This window comes from Balaenoptera borealis (genome assembly GCF_965194805.1).
Source record: "Balaenoptera borealis genome assembly, chromosome: 10".
Taxonomy (NCBI): Eukaryota; Metazoa; Chordata; class Mammalia; order Artiodactyla; family Balaenopteridae; genus Balaenoptera; species Balaenoptera borealis.
Window position 1 is genome coordinate 72,373,689 of NC_138874.1, and position 20,973 is coordinate 72,394,661.

Genomic DNA, 20,973 nt, shown 5'->3' on the forward strand with positions numbered 1-20,973 from the left:
TTTGTTTTGGGAAGACCTTTTATATACAGCATAGAGTTGTTTTTTGCTTTGTGAGCCAATTTGAAATTTTAAAAAATATACCACTTAATCACATTCACATTTACTGGTATGACTTTTATATTTGGTCTTTTTTTAAAAAATAAATAAATTTATTTATTTATTTACTTATGGCTGTGTCGGGTCTTCGTTGCTGCGTGTGGGCTTTCTCTAGTTGCAGCAAGTGGGTGCTACCCTTCGTTGCGGTGCACGGGCTTCTCATTGCAGTGGCTTCTCTTGTTGTGGAGCACGGGCTCTAGGTGGGTGGGCTTCAGTAGTTGTGGCACGCGGGCTCAGTAGTTGTGGCACGTGGGCTCTAGAGCACAGGCTCAGTAGTTGTGGCTTATGGGCTTAGCTGCTCTGAGGCATGTGGGATCTTCCCGGGCCAGGGCTTGAACCCGTGTCCCCTGCATTGGCAGGCAGATTCTTAACCACTGAGCCACCAGGGAAGTCCCTATATTTGGTCCTTAATATCTTATTATTTTGTTATATTTACAGTTTCTTTATGGTCTGTTTTGTGTGTGTATGGGTATGTGAGTGTGTTGAGTGTGTACTTTTTGGTACTTCAGAAGGCTTTTATTTTTTGTTCTATTGTTTAACTTTATAGTAATATCTTTTATCATGTCCTTATTCTGCCTTTTCCATACTTAATTGTCTTCTCTTTTATTTTTAAAAGATATCTTTTGACTCCTACTTATTAAGTTATAATCAATGAACTTATTTTACTTTCTCTCATCTTCTTCCATTTTTAATATTTGCATTATTTCTGCTTTTTAAGATAGTATAACATTTACAAATCATTTTTCTAATCTTGTCCCCACTCTTAGTTTTAGGTCTTTAATTAAATATATTACATGCTTACTATCAGTCTTCTTACTGAAGTTTACCCATGCTTTTTGGTTAGAAGAAGCTCATCTCTAATAAATTTCTTAGGAAAAGCTTGTAAATACAGTATTTTCTGAGTGTTTGGATGTTTAAAACTTTTTCTTTAGCCATAACACTTAAAGGACAGTTTGGCTAGACATGAAATGTTTGGTTCATATCTTTCCAAGTTTCTTCTTTCTTTGGATTTTTAGCTCCCCTCTAGTTCTTGCCTCAACTGCTGTTCTGCTGAATTATCTAGATTTTCTTATATTTCTAGGTTGGGAGATTTGGTATATCATCAGGTATTCCTTCCTTTTGTCATGCACATATCAGTTCATATCTTAAAGATAAGCGCTAAGGCTTCATATCTTTAATTTTCAATTTTAACCATACACCATAAATTGTTGTGATGCTTTTATTAAAATCTACTATATTGGGGACTCCTAGAGCACTTCTAGGTTTGGTGATTTGCTTGAAGGACTCACAGGATTAGCTTATAGTTTTATTCATAGCTAAGATTTATTATAGCAAAAAGAGCATACAAAGCAAAATCAGCAAAGGGAAAAGGTGCATGGGGTGAAGTCCAGAGGAAACCAAGCACAGGCTTTCCCAGTGAAGTATCATAAGATATGACTAATTACTCTGTCAGTGAGTTGTCAGCGCATGTGGAATGTTGTCTACCAGGGAAGCTCATTAAAGATTCTTTGCCCAGGGGTTTTATTAGGAGCTTTTCATGGAGGCACCCTCTGCCTAGCATGTACCAAAATTCCAGACTCCCAGAAGGAAAGTTGATGTTCAGCATAAACCATATTGCTTGCACAAACAGTTTAGGCCCAATGAGCCACTCTTATCTGTTATGGTAGCAGGAAATACTACTACTTCTTGAAATACAAGTTCCTAGAAGCCAGCCAAGGGCCAGCCTTGCAAGCAGATCTTTTCAAGGATAGCAGTTTAGGTCTGTTAACTCTTTTTTGCAATAGCTACCTAGCCAAATACTTTACTCATCTTACTAGGAAAAGTTGTTGGGGATCTAAAATAGGTCAGCAATGTCATACCTAATATAATCAGTTTTCTTCTCTGCAAAACTCTGACAAATAATTAATAGTGATGAAAAATAAAATTATTTTTCTATAACATTCTCAGAAAATTATACTCAATGAAGGAAGATAGCAAAATTCTTCTCAATCATAAGCTTAAGATTTTAATCTTTTTAAACATTTTAGATTGAGGTAATCCAAATGCCAGTATGTTACAGAAGTAACCTTTTCTTCCTTCATTAATTTTTGTTAATGGGCAGAGAAAATGACCGTGTAAAGAATTATATATTGACTCTTTTCTTTTAGCCTAAGAAAGCTGTCAAGGTAAAACCTCGTCCACCTGTAGTTCCTCGACCTTCCAGTAGTTCCACGGCAGCTGCTCGCCACAGATTGTTAAGGGTTCTCCCCCACATTGGGCAGTCTTGTTTACCTTCTCCTGGGAACACATATCTGCCTGACTCGGCCAGCAATGCCATTTCAAGTTTGGCAGCTCTGCCCCCTGCTGATAGATCCATATCATCTATCGCTAGTGATTTTCTTAAGGAAGACGATAACTGGGAGAGTAACACACAGTCTCATTCCAATAGTGGCTTCAAACTACCACCTCAGATACCCCCTATGGAGTTTGAAAATGACAAAGAGCTTGCTGATTCTATTCTCCATCTTGGATCATCCCTACCTAGGCGGACAAAAAACTTTTCAGGAAATTTGTCATCTAATAATGAGGATGACACTGTTTTATTTCCAACTTCACAAGAGTGTGTAACTGAAGAATTGCTTCTACCTGAAGTGGGTTCGTTTGCTTCCTTTACCGAAGGAAATGCTGATGAACAGAGCAGTGGCTTAGAAGGCACACGGAAGGTAAATCCAGAATCCTCACTCACTAATGGTGATAAAGGGTTGAAAGCTACAGAGCAGCATCTTAAATATGTTGCAAAAGTGTTGAGTGGTGAATCAGTAGAAGCTGCAGTTTTCGACCACCGTGAATTAAGTGCTCACAAGAATAGACTCTTATCACCTCTTCACTGTTCTGCACCAATGTCACTACATAACTCTCTGGTGAAACCACAGAGACAGTCCAAATGTTTTGAGTCTGGGAACCTCCAGTCTTCTGCTTCACAAAATGTGCTTCGGTCACTGGACGTTCAAAATATAACTGATTCTTCTTTCTCTAGGACTACTCGCTTTCGAGCTGTTAAAGTCGATTCACCTGGGAAAAGATCTGATATTATTTCTAAAGTTGAGGCTCGGGATATCACAGAAATGGCTAACAAGGCTACCAAAGAGCCTGTTGGTTGTGTAAATAACATAGGTTTTCTTGCTTCACTGGCCCGGAGCGCAAGCAGAGACAGCTTGCAGAGCACACGTGGGGCAGGCAGGCTTCGAACCTCTGGAATTGGGCTGTTTACAAACCTCCAGCATTTTCAGGAAGAAAGCCTTAGGAAAAGTTCTCCCCAGTTAGAACCTACAGAATTTTTTTTAGTAAGTATTTGCCTTTCAATATGTTCTACTAGTTATCCATGTAGTGATTCAACATATAGTTTGTTTTTTGTTTACACATTAAATAAAGAGGCCTAAGGTTGAATTCTTTTCATAACTTTCTCTTAAAATGTTTATCAATTTGTAGAAAATTTTTTTGACAGTTGAATTTTAAATAATGTTTTAGTCCTAAATTGAGAACTGTAATTTGAAAGTAGCTTTGTGTAAACAGTTTATCATGTATTTTTAAATACTAAATATTTTTATTAATGTTTTTCCTCAATAAGAACTTTTATTTGAGCCATCGAATTTTACTTTCTTATAGATAAAGAGTAAGTACAATATTGATGGATGTGACAATCAGGTTCCAAGTTAATTTAATTAAAAATAGATTAAATAATTTTAAATGAAAGCTCAGCAGCATTTTTATAATAAAATATAATTATTTCATGTTTGGTGATCTTTCCTTCTATTTTCCATTAACTCACCTCTATAGATGTTTTGTGTTTTAATTGTAGTCTGCCCGTGGTATTGGAATGAATGGAAATAATACAGCAGCAGGGAAAAGAGTAGGTAAGCAACAGATAATTTTGAAAACAATATAAGGCTAATAATCATAGCATTATGCATACTATGAATTTGAATTTTCAAAGAGAAATGAGAACATTCTCTGTGGTATGTACAGAGTAAACTTTCCCTAAACTTTGTTCCACTTAAGAAAATGATTATGAGAACTGACTGTAGGACATATTTGAAGAATCAAACAAAAATTGAAATTGAGGTCTCTGTTGTCTGGGAAAAGATATGATCTATGAGAAAAGATAAGATGCATGAAAAATTAACATGTCGTTTGCAACCCTCCCAGTCCCTGACCACTCTAGAGCCATGCTGGGTGCTGGATGGGTTTTGAGGAAATACCCTAGAAAGGTGTTTCTTAAAGTCATGGTCCAATATCAAGGACAGTAGTAAGAGCTCCATTTGATGAACTGTTTTTTTCTGGATGAAAGAAGGGGACAGTCTCTTTGACTAGCCCTTTCCAAGGCATAGTAGCAGAAATGACTATATTCTTAGCACTCACTTCTACCAATAACACCTTAAAGGTGCACTGGGCAGCCATTATTTCCTAAGAAGCCATTATTATCATCATTTTTTGTGTTTTAATACCCAGACTAGAGATGGAAACTCTACCAAAGATGTACCACCTTTGTAGCCCCAAAGTTCTAAAGAATACATTATATATTATGGTTGCCATGTTACTTTCATATCTTTAAAGAGATACCTAGGGTTTGTGTCCACTACTGTATAAGGCCCAAGGTTCTAAAGTCTTAATATATCTACTTTTTAATTTTTTTATTGTGATAAAACCCACAAAACAAAATTTACTATCTTAACCATTTTTAAGTGTACAATTGAATGACATTAAGTAATTAACATTTTTGGCCAACCAACACCACCATACATCTCCAGAACTCTTTTCATCTTGAAAAACAGAAACTCTGTATCCATTAAACATTAACTCCTCATTCCTCCCTCTCCCCAGGCCCTGGCAACCACTGTTCTATTTTCTGTCTCTATAATTTTAACTACTCTAAGTACCTCATATAAGTGAAATCATTCAGTGTTTGTCTTTTCATGCCTGGCTTACTTAGCATAGTGTTCTCAAGGTTCATCTATGTTGTAGCATGTGTCAAAATTTCCATACTTTTTAAAGCTGAATAATATTCCATTGTATGTATATACAACATTCTGCTTACCTCTGTATCTATGGATGGAGACTTGTGTTGCTTCCACATTTTACCTGTTGTGAATAATGTTATTACAGACACGAGTATACAAATATCTCTTTGAGACTCTGATTGCAGTTCTTTTGGGTATATATCCAGAAGTGGAATTGCTGGTTCATATGGTAATTCTATTTTTAATTTTTTGAGGAACTGCCATACTGTTTTCCGTAGTAGCTGTACCATGTCACATTCCCACCAGCAGTGTACAAGGTTTCCAGTTTTTCTACATTCTCACCAATACTTGGTATTTTCTGTTTTGTTTTGTTTTGTTTGATAGTGGGCATCCTAACAGGTGTGAGGTAGTATCTTATTGTGGTTTTGATTTGCATTTCCCTGATGATTAGTGAAGTTGAGTATCTCTTAATGTGCTTAACCATTTGCATATCTTCTTTGGAGAAATATGTGTTCAAATTGCTTGCCCATTTTTGAATTTGATTGTTTTTTGTTGTTGAGTTTTAGGTGACTCTATATATTCTGGATGTTAATTCCATATATATGATTCGCAAATATTTTATCCCATTCTGTAGGTTGCCTTTTTACTTTGTTGATAATATCTTGATGCACAATAGTTTTTAATTTTCATGAAGTTCAATCTGTCTATTTTTTCCTTTGTTGCCTGTGTCTGGTGTTGTGTTCAATATAAATTGTTGCCATATCCAGTGACATGAAGCTTTTCCCGTATATTTTATTTTAGGAGTTTTATAGTTTTAGGTCTTACATTAGGTCTTTCATACATTTGAATTAATGTTTATATATGGTGTAATGTAAGGGTCCAACGTTATTCTTTTCCATGTGGATATCCAGTTTTCGAGGCACCATTTGTTAAAAAGACTGTCCTTTTCCCCATCGAATGGTCTTGGCACCCTTGTCAAAATCATTTGATTATATATGTGAGGGTTTATTTCTGGGTTCTTTATTGTATTCCATTGATCTGTATGTCTGTCTTTATGCCAGTACCACACTGTTTTGATTATTGTAATGTATCTACTTTTAATGTTATAATTATTTTTCTTTGACACCTATTTAAATCTGTCCAGTCCTAACCCACAGCTCAGCCTCTTGGAAGTTTGTGTTGTACTTGTCCCAACTCTCTCAACTCTAATTCAGCCTACAGTGCTTTCTTCTCTTCTCGCTGCTCCTCTGAAACTGCCATTGCTGAGGTCACCAAAGATCTCCATAATTTCAAATCCAGTGGATACTTCTGTATCCTTATCTTACTTGATTGTTATGGCCTTCTTCTTGAAATAGTTTTTTTTTTTTTCTTTTCCATTCTTTCTCCCTTTTTATTTCTTTTTTTATTCTGGGCTATTACATTTTTGTAGATTTTTGGTTTTGTTTGTTTTTGGTTTTTTTAAGCCTCAGTTTTCTTTTTAACTTGTTTTACCAGTCCCTCTGCTTGCCCCCGGGTGTATACTCTTTTGATTGATTTCATTTAGGTCAAGTCATCAGCTGGTACCTGCAGTGATGATTCTCCAAACTAGAGCTATGTAACTTGCCGCTGTTTTCTTTCATTAATAACTGTATCATTCTGAATTACCTAGAAGAGTCTGTGAAAGTTTTGGCATAAGTTTTGTTTAAGTGACTTAATCGAGTTCCTCCACTGGTCCTCTTTGCTTTTCACTGTAGGGTCTCCCTTGGAAATCTTATCCATCTTCATAGCTTTAGTTATCATTTTTAGGCAGATGATTACCAAACTTGCATCTTGAACACTGTTTAATACTTCGTTTGCTGCCTTATTCTGTTGGGTGAATTTTTATAGATTATTGTGTTAGATCAAATATTAGACCATATTTCCTAAATACTGGTCTAATTAGACCAATTAGACCAATATTTAGGAAATGCCAAACAAGTGAGTTAATCCAAATATCTTTACTCTCGTTCTGAAAAGCAACTCTTCGCATTGGCATTATTTTATTGACTTTTTCTTTATTCATATGTTCATTACACATTTGAGAGAAGGCTTCAGAGAGGAGTTGATGATTGATGGTATCTTCTTACAGGATGAGTAGAGTTTTACTAGGTTGACAAGGTTACTGGAGCATTTTAGAAGAAAAGATTGCACATGTGAATGGGTCTGGCACATCATTCAGGGTGGGTATGATGTGGCAAATGACAGAAAATGACTCTGGAAAGTTAGAAAGGTGTCATATTGGACATGTAAGACCTTGAATGTCAATCCATAGAAGTTGAATTTTTCCTGTTGGTAGTAGGGAACCTATATATTAGGGCTGGTTCCTAGCATGGAGTATATGACTAATAATTTTTTTTTTCTCTGGTTGGTAGAAGGATATATGGAAACCATTGTCATAGGAGAAGACTGTGGTTATGTTTCTGTGCCACCTTATTTCGGTCACTACTATGTTCTCTGTTTCTGCACATTCACAGGAGTTCTTGAATAAAAAAAAAGCTTGGGAAACATTGCATTAAGCACCCCCAAGCAAAGAAAAACATGAAAATATGACTACACTGGACTAACTTTTCGTCAACAGATTTTTTTTTCTACTGTTGTTTAAGGAAGAATATCCTAAGCATGAATTTCAAAGATAATTGCAATTAGATGAGCTTCAGAGGATATCTGGTAGTATATGCCTTTCCTCTGTGTCCTGTGAAAATGTTTGTCTTATTTTTATTATTTAAGAAGAGGAAAGTATCCCATCACCTTTGTGAAATGTTCTTGATAACTCTAAGTGCACTTGAAGAAGAAAGTGCTTATTAACTTGAGTTGGTGCCTGGCCACCATTAGGAGTCATAAGTTAGTTTCCAGTTTTAGGCAATTTTTTTTTCCAGTTTTGGGCAAGATCTGGGACTGTATTTTAGACTAGTAATAAAGCATACTTAATTTTACTGGGCTTGTATATCCAGCACCCAGTTTGGGTCATGGCAAAAGGCATAGTGCCAATTAATTGTAATTCCAACTTTTCAAACCCTTGAAGGATTTTCAGAGACTTTTAGCTGCCAGATAAACATTAAGCCCAGACCTCTCAAACCTTTTTCAGTAGTAAAAATAGGTATCATCTCTATTGACACTCTACCATTTTTCTTCTCACTTCTTCCCTTTGTTTTTGCTTTCTTTGTTTGCCTCTTGTTTCTTGGCCTTTGGGTGCCACCACGCACTGTGTACTTACACTGTTAGTGTAACAAGTATGGATAGTGACATTGAGTCTCTCTGCTTATGAGTGGGGTTTGCTGGAATTCTGCTCAGTTCTAAAAGCATTTCACTTAGTATTTAAAGAAATTGATTTAATTCTTTCTCATATAATAGCAGGTGTGCTCTTATTTTTAAGGTAAAAAATCAAGTTGTTACAATAGCCCAGAATTTAGTAAATATTTTCTGAAAAGGTAGTAGTACTGTGAAATCGAGCAGTGTACCCTGTGAGTCACTATTGATAATATGATATTTTATATAAATATAACATTTAAAATTTTCAGAATGCTTTTGTATGTGAGAACTGAGTTGACCTTTAAACACTTAGAAACTTAGGGAGAAAAATACATGTCCTGTTATCTTAAAAATGAACAAATTGAAGTTTTGAAAGAATAAATAACTTGCTCGTGGTTTGATGAATTTAGTTTCTATGGTATAATTAGGTCTACAAGACCAGTTTCATGATATTCTTGTGCTCCTTCTTGGTGTGAAAGAACAGGGTGATTGTAATACATATTATATTGTTCCTCAGAAGCCTCATAAATATGATTTTGAACCAGATCTTCTTCTTGATTCTCTGCCAAAGTTCAGTATACTTTAAATATACTGAGTGTCCTCAGAAATAATTAGAAAGGTGTTGGTATGTAAAAAATATAAGTCCTAAAAATATGTCTTAGTCAGTAGAAACCTACCACCTTAAAAAATATAACAGTTCTAGTGCATCTTTACTTGCAACTCTGTAAATACTTTTAGATATAAGAAAAAAGCACTAATTAATTTTTTATGGCTTAGAGGTTTGCTGTGGCAGGAATGTGTTTAATGTTTTAATAGTATTTCACATCTAGAATTTTATGTCTGTATTAATCAAGGTGTGCTTTCTCCTACAGGAGAATGTACTCATCACCTCCCACCCGTGAAAGCCCCTATTCAAACAAAGAAGAAAACAACAAAGCATTGTTTTCTTTGTGGAAAGAAAACTGGACTGGCTACTAGCTACGAATGCAGGCAGGTTGGCTAGCTGAAAAGCTGAGATGCTTTCTTTGTGGTGACCCGGCGTGGGGATACAATACAAAATGTTCTTTAAATTGCCTATTCATAACATCATTAAGATGATGTTCAAATAGCAGACCCAGCTGAACTCCTTATTGGCTGAAGTAAAGAGCAAGTAGATAGCTTATGTGTTTCCAAAGTCATGAGATCCTCCCCTGCCCTTTAAAGTAGGATATATAAACCAATGGAAGTGTACTTTCTTTGTTTTACGATAGATATACTTGGTTTCTCTTTGACTGTAGCTTGGAAGAACCCCTCCTCCAAGATTCTACTTTATTTTATTTATTTATTTGGCCGCTCTGAGTGGCATGCAGGATGCAGGATCTTAATTCCCCAACCAGGGATTGAACCCTTGCCCCCTGCAGTGGAAACATGGAGTCCTAACCACTGGACCACCAGGGAATTCCCGATTCTATTTTAAATTAAACAAAAAAGGACTAAATTTAACATTAATGTACTATAAATTATGATTATATGGTACACTTTTCAAAACAGATGAATAATATGTTTATAAAAATAATTAATTTTTTCCTACCCATAATTATTTTTTCATTAGCATTGCTAATATGCTCCAAGGATGGTGTCTGCCCTTAGGTTGAGGCCAGGCATTAAACAAAGCTGCTGCTTTTTAGAGTGTATTCTGTTCGAATGGAAACAGCTTATCTTGTTGCTAGAAGTACTTTAAAATCCTTTCATGGCATAGTTAGGTTTTACATAATTTAATTTTCTTATGAGACTGAATTTCTCAGAAATTCAGAGTTCTCCCAGGTTTACTAGATATAAGAGGAAGTGGTAGATATATTTATTGCTTTTTGCAGTTTTACTACTTCCTAGAGGTCAACAGCCTGTTTCACTCCAGAAGAGATTCTTTATTATAAAGTCTCATATTCATAGACAGTTAACCGGTTCTTTTTTGGGGGTGCTTGTGCTTGTTTATGAGTAGAAGGGAAATGTCAGCCCTGCACTTCTAAAGAGAACTAAAGGGCTCCTGCTGGACTACCTGAAATCAAGCTTTGATCTCCCAAAGAGATGAGGCTCTTGTAGAAATGTGACTATTCACATAAACTTTTTTTGTGCTTTAGATGTGGAAACAACTTCTGTGCATCTCATCGCTATGCAGAAACTCACAACTGCACCTATGATTACAAGAGTGCAGGGAGGAGATACTTACAGGAGGCAAATCCTGTGGTTAACGCACCAAAACTTCCAAAAATCTAACTCTTGCTCTGCACCTAACTGTTCTGCCCGAGGAATCGTATTACAATGACAGAAGAAATATTGTTTAGACTGCATTATTTTTGTTCGACTCCAAAAGATTTGCCAAATAACAAAAGCATATTATGCATACTGTTGGAGAACGAGAATGCTACTGTATTTGACATCTTTATTCTTTGGTGAATCAAAAGTTTTAAAAGTAGTTTAAAAAACTTTATAATGATTTAGCTTTGTTATTGCATGTCATGTGTTAAGTATTTTATATTTGATACTGCAGTTTTACTAGACAAGTCTTCAAAAGATGCACTTTAGGAAGTTAACATTGACTATGTAACCAGCTTCCATGTTGTACAGAAATGAGCCTTCATGTAATGGCTCTACTCAAATCTACAATTTTTTTTGTGGGGGTGGGGTGGGTGGGGATTTAAAACAAATATCCCATACGTGAAAGTTTATTGAGTTTACTGGCAAGTTCCTTTTTATTTCAAGCTTTTTGTAAAAAAAGAACATTTGGTTTTCCAGTGTGGTTTTAACACATATATTTGTTCCATATTCAGACTGGCATTCAGATATGTATCCATTCTATAAAACACATCATGTTAATCATAGTATATATTTCTTAAAATACTACTTTTTGAATGGTAGTTTTAAAATAGATGATGTCCCACTTGTTGCCATTAAATACAGAACCCAACTTTTCACTTTTTGAAAAATGGCTATACTGAAAACAAAATCTCACAGCTTGGTTTGTTTTTCTTATGTTGAGTGCTATTACCAGGAGAAATTCAAATAAATATTCTATTTCATTATGATTTTGATTATTTACAATAATTTTTCTTTTATAAATACTTTAAAACTGTTTAATTAAATAAATCAGTAATTTATTCTACTTGGAAAAAATGACTGTCAGTATAAAAGAACGCTTTTAAGGTGTAAGGGCCCTGCTCCCCAGATGTAGCTAATATACCATTCCAGCTTTTGGGAGGCCACTTGCTTTATGGAAGCTTAGTTGAATCTGATGCTGAACCCTGGTAAATAGCTGGCAGGCAACCCAAGTAGACTCTGCAACTCTAGTCCAACCCAAGTGGGATCTGCACTGGTACCAGAAAGCTAATTTAGGTGCTCCACAGGGCCACAGGGCCTCTTTCTCCATGCAAGGCTGAATGAAATGAAGAGTTCCGTTACCCTTCCTCTGCTTCCTATAAGAGATTAAATGTTGAGTGGAGAAAGATGCCTTCATCTCTCTGAAGGCATGCTCCTTCAGAGCAAGAAGGAAATACATTTACAAAAGGGAAAGGTGAGAAATTAGTGGAGTAGTGATGCAAGTAGGGGTTGATAGCATACTTTTTAAGGGGGGCTATATAGGCTAATGAAAAATATTTCCATCTGTGTTGAGCAGTTCAGCTTTTACTCTATTACATGGATAGGCTGCTGAAAAATGGGTCAAGACATATTTATTCTATAGATAAATATGGATGCTTAGGAAATGTTTGGTATATGCTTAGTGCACTATGCTTTATAAACCAAGACCATGTAGAAATAAGTCTTGTTTTAAGTTTACCAAAGATTTTGGTCAAAGTTGAGTCTTTTTTTTCTAATTTCTAAGTCACTGAGAAATAAACCAGTTTAATTCAAGAAATTATATATATATATATATATATATATATATATATATATATATATATCTTTTTTTTAAACATCTTTATTGGATTGTAATTGCCTTACAATGGTGTGTTAGTTTCTGCTGTATAACAAAGGGAATCAGCTATACACATACATATATCCCCTGGGAGGCATTTCTTTATGCCTTAAATTCTTACGGGGAAGTGATCATAATTTTTAGAGACTTCAGATCTATCCTTGCATTGCTAGTAATTAGCAGAATACCTTGCATATAGGCACTGGTTAAACATTAGTTAAATGAATTAATTTTATTGGACAGCTTACCATGACAAAAAACGAAGGCATTTATATTGCTTTATATAACTAAACTAACTTTATATAATAAAATCTAGTTTCTGGATTTTTTTAAACAGCAAGCATTTGGTTTTAGCAACACTAAAAGTCTGAAAAATTTTAACTTTTACCTACATGAAATATATTCAAGTTTAGTGAATTTTAATCATTCTAATATGGGAATTTTAAATACGAAGATGTTTTAAAATTTTATCAGTTTGTAACTTGTGGAGGTATTTAATTATAAAAAAGAAGACAGGAATTAATTTTCTGATATATGTTTCGTATGGTTTTATGCCATCATGATAGATAATTCAGTCCTGTATGTAGCAGTGTTTCCCAAATTATGACCCCTATACCACTCCTGGAACATGAGATGATTTTAAGTGATATATGGATGAACATTTTTTAATAATTATATATTGTATCAGAAAAAAATGTAACTCTAAGTAACTTAAGTTGAAAATAAAATAAATTGATATAGGTTAAAAAAAACTGATTGAAAATTGCCAAGCAAGGGTACATACAACAAAAATCATAAAAGTTGACGCGAATGACTGAAATTTAGGAAAGAAGGTATGATGTTCTCATTTTTCTTTGAAAATTATGTTAAACTTTCAAAGTGATTGATGAAAGTAAATTACATAGTTTTAGAAAAACTATATAACGATGAAAAATGAAAGTAAAAATGTCACCGTATACCTCCCCCAATCTCTTTTAATAATTTCTATTTTAGTTTTTCTGGTAGTTACCGTCATAACAGTAGCCAATATAGACATTATTTTTTAATGCCCCATTATTACAGGTAAGGAATTTAGCATGATAACACATTACTTCAAGACTGTACTTCCCAATTTTTTAGTGCGTTAGTCTGCTCGTGCTGCCGTAACACAAAATACCACAGACTGGGTGGCTTAAACAGAGAAAACTGTGAGAACAGAAATTAAACAACAGAAATTAATTTTCTCACAGTTCTGGAGGCTAGAAGTCCCAGATCAAGGGATCCAGCAGGGTGGATTTCTGGTAAGATCTCTCTTCCTGGCTTTCAGAGAGCTGCTCTCTCTCTGTCCTCACATGGTCTTTCCTCAGTGTGCACACACGGAACTTTGATGTCTCTTCTTACAAAGACATTAATACCATGGGATCAGGGCCTCTTTCTAATGACCTCATTTAATCTTAATTACTTCCTTACTCCAAATACAGCCACACTGGGGGTTAGGGCTTCAACATATGGAGGAGACACATATTTAGTCCAAAATGATTAGTTATTTTTAGTTACAGTAGTTATTTCAAATTCACTCACTCCTCTGCAGTTACCCTAGTCCATGTTACCATAGCTTTCACGTGAGCTATTGCAATAGCTTCCTAACTGGGCTCCTTAAATTAGTTCTGTGTCCTTCATAACCCATTGTCTACTCTTAACTGTAGTGTGCTTGCAGAACCAAAAAACTGAGCACATCGATGCTCGCAATGTATCAGTGACTTCTTGTGTTCTTAGAATAAAGACCCAAATCCTTAACCCTTCTTACTAGTAAGGCTCCTGTGGTCTGGCCCCCATCTACTTCTCCAGCCTCATATTGTACTGTTGTTTATCCATGCTTTCTGGGATTTGCCCACACTAACTTTTAGTTTTCCCAGCCTGTTTTCCCTTGTTAACACCCATTCTTTATTCAGATGCCAACTCCATCGTTACTTCCTGAAGGAAGCAAACCTCTGTGTAACTACTGCCCACGTTAAGAAATACGAAACATTGCCAGTACTCCAGAACTCATTCCTGCCTCCTACCCTTTCCCAATCACTACCACCATCCTTCCATGCTGTGATAGTCATTTTCTTGCATTTTTTAATGGTTTTACCATCTAAGCATGTATCCCTGCAGTTTTGCTTTACAAAAACAAAAACCTTTACCTAGTGGAATTGTATGACATGTATTCTTTATCTGGCAACCAGTGTTGATTATGAGACTTATTTGTGTCGCATGTAGTTGTACTTATTTATTGAAGCATTCTTCTATATGACTGTGCCACAATTTATTCTTCCATTTACTGCTGATGCACATTTGGGTTGTTTCTAGCCTTGAGTATTATATACAATGCTGCTGTGAACATTTGTGCACATGTCTCCTGGAGCACATGTATACACATTTCTTTTGAGTCTACACCTAAGAGCAGAATTGCTGGATCATGGATGATTATTGTGTTCGTTCAACCTATTAGATGATATCAATGAATTTTCCAAAGTGGATTTTACCAGCTTATCTCTACTCATAGCAGTTTGAGAGTCCTCTGTTTCACATCCTTACCAGTACTTACTATCTCTAATCATTCCAGTGATTGGTTTTTGTTTACTTCTCACATGTTCCTGCTCATCTCAGCCAGCCTCCCCACCAGCTCCAAGTTACCTTTCTTTGCAGCTTTAGGGGTGAGGGGTGGAGTACGTTCCCAGCTTTGGAGGGGAGAGGGTCTCCCTTGAATGATATTGAGCCTTGACTTCTGTCTCCCTGGCCCTGTGAGTCATGGTTTGGCATATACACTTAGTACAGACAGGATTTCAGTGCTCTGCCTACCTCTTTGGATGCATGCTTTCACTTAGATTTTAGCCCAGTGATTCTAGAGAATCTTGCCAGTTCTTTGATTCTTTAAGAATATATACATTTAAAATTTTTGTCCAGCAGTTTCAGCCGGAGGAGTGGCTCAAATAACCTAGTCAGCTTTATTTCTGGAAACTGAAACTTTTGTTTTTAGTTGAATTTTTTCAATTCATTTTCTTGGATTATTTCGCAGTGTTAATCTTTCTTTTGTGTTACTGATCTTTTTCAAATACTTGATGATTTTGTACATGGCTATGAAGAATGTGACTGCTTAGTGTGGGTAGGGGCCAAGGATAAAAGTGGAAGTATTGCTTAATTTACGTGTGCTTGGTGATTGTGCTTCGTCAGGTAATCCTCTTTTGGAAACTCCTTCATTCAAATATTTATTGAGTGCCTCCCACGTGCAAGTAATTATAATTAGTTGTTTGGAATATAGGTGAACTTGACAGGTGGAGTTTACATTGCAATACAGACAGACTTTAAACAACTAATCATGCCATTATTTAATTATAATTTTGATAAATATTATAAAGGAAAAAATGTGGACATATGCAAATATGCAACAGAAGCATCTGATCTAGTCCAGTACTCTAAGTTGAAACCTCTCGAAGAGTAACAAGTGATAATTAGCTAGGAAAAGGGGTTAACGATGAGGGAGAGACCTAGGAGAAAAGAAAAGAAAAAATATATATATATTCTCATAAAGATTTTTTTCCTAGTTGGGCTTTACCTCTTTATTCAGGAAGGGATGCCCTGATCAGAGACTTTATCCTATATGTAATAGACCAGAACACTATTATAAGGGCAGCTGGGAGATCAAGGTTTTAGCTTTTCCATTATAGCAGTTTCAAGCAAGGAAGAAAGAGGCTGGAAATGGAGACTGGGTCAGCTACCTACAGTTTCTGCTACAAAAGAATGATTAGGTTCCAAAAGGGATGAGAATTTAAGGTTTGTTGGGGGTAGAAGCAAAATATAAAGGACAAAATCCTAATGAAAAGAATTCAGGGACACTAGATCAGCCCAAAAGCTTATATCCAATCTGCTCAAGAAGAGAATCAAACATTTTATTATATACAAAGAAAAAGAAAAAAGAATAAGGTTGAGATTTTAGTCTATATAGTATTTCTTTGTTATAATCACATCCTTAATATATAAACATATTCAGTCTTATTTTTCAAAAACCAATGTTTACCAATAGAAATACTTAAAGTAGACATTTAAAACAAAGACATTAAGGGAAGAAAAGTTCATAAAGGATGGAAGGAGTGCTAATAGACTTAAGTCATAAAATGAAAAAGTTACAGGTAAGATCAAAAAATAAAGTCCAACACCTTGCTGTAGAGGAAATACCTGAAGTAGAAAGATACAGGCAAATTTTAGTTTACTTTTTTACTTTTAGCTCATTTCTTCTTATTGCTTAATAATATTTAATTCGGGACTTCCCTGGCTGTCCAGTGGTTAAGACTCCGTGCTTGCATTGCAGGGGGCGCGGGTTTGATCTCTGGTCGGGGAACTAAGATCCCACATGCTGCGTGGCGTGGCCAAAAAAAAAAAATTTAATTGTATGGATATCTTTCATTGCTGTGTCAGCTGAGAGGGCCTAGAAGCAATAACATCCTAGTAGCAATGAGTACACCTAGCACCCAGATCTTGGTTTCTAATACCATAAAGGACAATACCATACTTCCTTAGAGAAATGGCTGATTCTAGGACTGGGACAGGAAATATATGACTTCTTGTAGTGCCAGAAAGAAAGGGAGTGCTGAAAAAAGAAAGCCCACACCAAAAACCTACAATAATGATGGGGTATGTCAAAGGGACACAGTAGTCAACTGGAAGAGCTCCCAGTAGCCAAACCTGGAACACTTTGAGGAATAAAATAAAGTAGTATTGGATTATAATTCAAAGTACAAGTATCCATGAGTCTATACTTACATAAACAATAAATTTTAAAATGATTGAGAAGAGACATATCTCCCATTCAGAAGAATTCTGTAGATAGTCCTCCCTCAAGGAGGTGGGTATAACTCCCCATTCTGTAACTGTGAACTGTGCTTAGTGACTTTCTTCCAATGCGTATAGTATGGAAAGGGGGAAAAAGAGTGACTTTACAATGGAGAAACCTGACAAACACTACGTCAGCCAGGTGATCAAGGTCAAACATCAACAATGATGCATCATGTTGATAGAATGAACCCTTGATTAGATGTAGTGAGAACGGCACTTTACCTCTGTGATCTTCCTGTCAAAAACCCACAGCCCCTGGGACTTCCCTGGCAGTCTAGTGGTTAAGACTTCGCCTTCCGATGCAGGGGGCGCGGATTTGATCCCTGGTTGGGGAACTAAGATCCCGCATGCCACACACTGTGGCCAAAAATTAAAAAAAAGAAAAGAAAACAAACTAAGGAAATCTGAATCAAGCATAGACTTTAATATACCATACTAATATAAAGTATTAACAGGGGAAATTGGGTGTGGGATATATGGGAACTCTTTTGAAAATTTTATGTAAATCAAACTATTCTAAAAAATAGTTTATTAAAAAAACTTAAAAAAAAATGTGCAAAAAGAAGTGGTCTAGACTAGCTAGTATGTGCCTTAACATCCACTGTGGATATAACAGGACAAGTCAACAGTGAAAAACAAGATGAATTTAACATTTTTGTAGACAATAAAATGGGACAAATAGAGAATATATGTGTTCTCAAGTATTTGATTCCTTTGGGGGCAAGAAAATCCATGTAAAATATAAAAACTAGACATTTTAAACACTACATTCTTAGAAGTATTCTGTTGTAAAATGCTGTCATTAAAGTGTTTAACAATAATGGAAAACTAAAACATTCTTCACACATATTTAAAAATCCTAGAAAGTTATTTTATACACCAACTTTCATAAATAGTACTTATTAAAATTTGCACAACAGTCAAAGCTGTAACTTACCAGAAAATAGTGCTATATTCTTTATTCCAGAAATAAGGTAGAAATGTCTATCTTACAAAGAAAGAGAAAAACTATAACTAATCTAAAACTTGGGAAAAGAACTCGGAGAACCAAAGGAAAAGAGAAAACGGAAATCAGGAAAAGAAAAGAAAGTGAATACTGGAAACTGAATAAAATTGCACTTATTCCACAATATTTCAGCCAAATTTATATCAACATTACCTTAAGAAAGAAAAGTAAATTAGTAAAATTAGAAATGAAAAGGGAAGTTTAATTCAGAAGAATCTAAAAAATATTATGGAAAGTTAGCAAAATGAGTAGAGCCCCAGAGATTTTCTTGGAAAAAATTTCATTTAAATAGAGTATTCAGTCATTCGATAAGTATTAATTGAGCATCTATTAGGTGTCAGGCACTATTCTAAATGCTGTGGACATAGTGTTGAACTAAATATCCCTGCTTTCATTATGTGCTTATATTCTAGAGAAGGGAAACAATAAAAATAAATATGCCAGATGGAGTATTGGTGTTAGGATGTATTCGTTTACTAGGGCTGCCATAACAAAGTACCATAGACTGGGTGGCTTAAACAAGTTTATTTTCTCACAGTTCTAGAAGCTAGAAGTCTGAGATCAAGGAGTTGGCAGATTGGTTTCCTCTGAGGCCTCTCTCCTTGGCTTGCAGAGAGCTGCCTTCTCCCTGTGTCTTCACATGATCTTCTCTCTATGGGCATGTGTCCTAATCTCCTCTTCTTATGAGGACACTGGTCATAATGGATTAGGGCCCACCTGAATGACCTTATTTTACCTTAACTACCTTTTTAAAGGGCCTATCTTCAATACAGTCACATTCTGAGGTACTGGGACTTAGGACTTAAACATATACATTTTAAAGAGACATAATTCAGACTATAACAGATGTTATGTTACAATGTGGTAACACATTAACCCCCAAAGCTCAGTGGTTTAACACGAAGTTTATTCTTCACCCTTGCAAAATTCAGTGAGCCAGGCAACTTTTCAGGGCAACTGCCTGATAAGGTAACTCAGTGATTCAGTCTGTTTCTGTTGTGTGGTTTGCCAGTGCAACCTGTGGTCTCTGAGATCGCTGCAGCAGGGGAAGAGAGAGCTGGAGGGTTGCATGGTGGCTCCAATATGCTCTTGCCTAGAAGTGTAGTAGCACCCTTCTGCTCACAGCCCATTGGTCAGAGCTGGGCACGTGGCCCTACCTAACTGCAAGAGTTATGGCGGTGGGGAATGGACATTTCATGAGCTGTAAATGTCTCTGCCACAGCTGGTAATAAGTGCTAAAACAAAAACCAAGCAGAGTAGGGTGACAGATATGAGCGTTGTTTTAAAAAGGGTGGTCAAATACAGCCACTATGAGAAAGTTACCATTTAAGTAAGGTCACAAAGGCAGTGAAGAAATGGGGGAAAGTGTTCTTTGCCTGAGGTAATGAAGAAATAGCAGAGAAGCCTGGTGGCTGGAGCAAAGCAAGTGAGGGAGATGATAGGAAATAAAGGGCTATGTCATGGAGGACTTTATAGGCAAGAACTTTGGACTTTATTCTGAACTGGGAAAATATTGGGGGTTTCTATAATGGGATTTAAATTTTGAAAAATCATGCTGGTGATCGCGTAGAAAAAAGACTGTAGGAGGCAGGATGGAAGTCAGGAAACAGAAAGGTATAGCAGTCGTCCATGTGGGGAATCTCCGGGCTGAGGCCGGAACTGGGCTGGGATGTTGTACTCTCCTGGATGATTTTCACCCCCCAACCCCAAACCACCAGCAACATCTCTCCCCCTCCTCACTCTCAGCTTATTTTATTAAACTATGAATAACTGGAAAAGAAATTCCACCTGTGTCAAACAAGTCTACCAAGCTATCTGTATCTGCCTGCTCGCAACCCTTGTTCACCTATCTACAGATGATCCCTCCAGCCTACCTGAGGATTTTCTTTATACGACTTTCACTCTCTTCTGCATCGATCTTTCCTTATCACTGGACCATTTCTATTAGCGTATAAATATTTAAACAGAGAACCTTAACGCCCACATCTCTTACCTGCTCTTACCCATTCCCCTGCTCCTCTTTACAGCAAAAAGAAATACATCTACTTGCTGTCACCATTTACTATCTCTAAAATCAAGCTTGAAAAAAATAAATTAAAAAAATCAAGCTTGTATCCCCACCACTTTGTCTTAACTGCTCTGTTCTCAAGCTCTCAATGATCTGTAAACTGCCAAATCCAAAGGTCAATTTTCATTTTACTCAACTTCTCAGGACCAATGACACATGCATTTTCTTCTCCCTGAAACGTTTTCTTCCTTTCGTCTTTAGGACTCCTCTGTTTTGTTTCTCCTCTTACCTCTGGCTGCTCCTAAATTTCCTTTGCTTATCTTCTAATCTCTAAAGTCTAATCTCCATATGACTAGCCTTTGGATCTCTCTTTTATTCCCCAGCAATTGTGCAATTAATGTCCTCGGTCAGCGACTTTCGGTGATTTTCAAACTGTAGGACAGAACTAGTATTCAGTTAAAAAAATCAATTGAGTTGGGAGCAGAGGTTTTAAAAAACTGAACAGAATAACGTGGAAGAGAAAGGGAAGGTAAATTTGCTTCTTGAAATTTTTAAGTTATATATTGATCAATACATGTATTTGGTCAGTATAGAAAATGTATTTTGTATTCTGGGTTGAGGTCAGAAGGTATCAAAGTTAGTGCTTTGTGTGAGCTCATCCAATCCTGTGGCTTTTAATCCACTGACCAATCAATTTTTATCTCTATATGTCTCCCCAGAATTCCAGTGAGTCCTGGCTCACCCTAGCATTGCCTCCAGAGTACAGCCTAACCCACAGATCCTTCTGGATCTACAA

The 20,973-nt window shown here is 36.1% G+C and overlaps 1 protein-coding gene across 6 annotated transcripts in view; it reads left to right on the plus strand.

Moving 5' to 3' along the window:
* The window catches only part of ZFAND4 (zinc finger AN1-type containing 4), a 76,337-nt gene extending 65,319 nt beyond the window's left edge, over positions 1–11,018 (plus strand). For all 6 annotated transcript variants that reach the window (XM_082339461.1, XM_082339457.1, XM_082339459.1 and 3 more), the window contains 4 exons: positions 2,244–3,419; positions 3,935–3,989; positions 9,233–9,350; positions 10,478–11,018. In XM_082339461.1, the coding sequence (XP_082195587.1) occupies positions 2,244–3,419; positions 3,935–3,989; positions 9,233–9,350; positions 10,478–10,613 (1,485 nt within the window). In that variant the 3' untranslated portion in view covers positions 10,614–11,018. The remainder of the gene's footprint in view (positions 1–2,243; positions 3,420–3,934; positions 3,990–9,232; positions 9,351–10,477) is intronic.
* Positions 11,019–20,973: the final 9,955 nt, after the last annotated feature.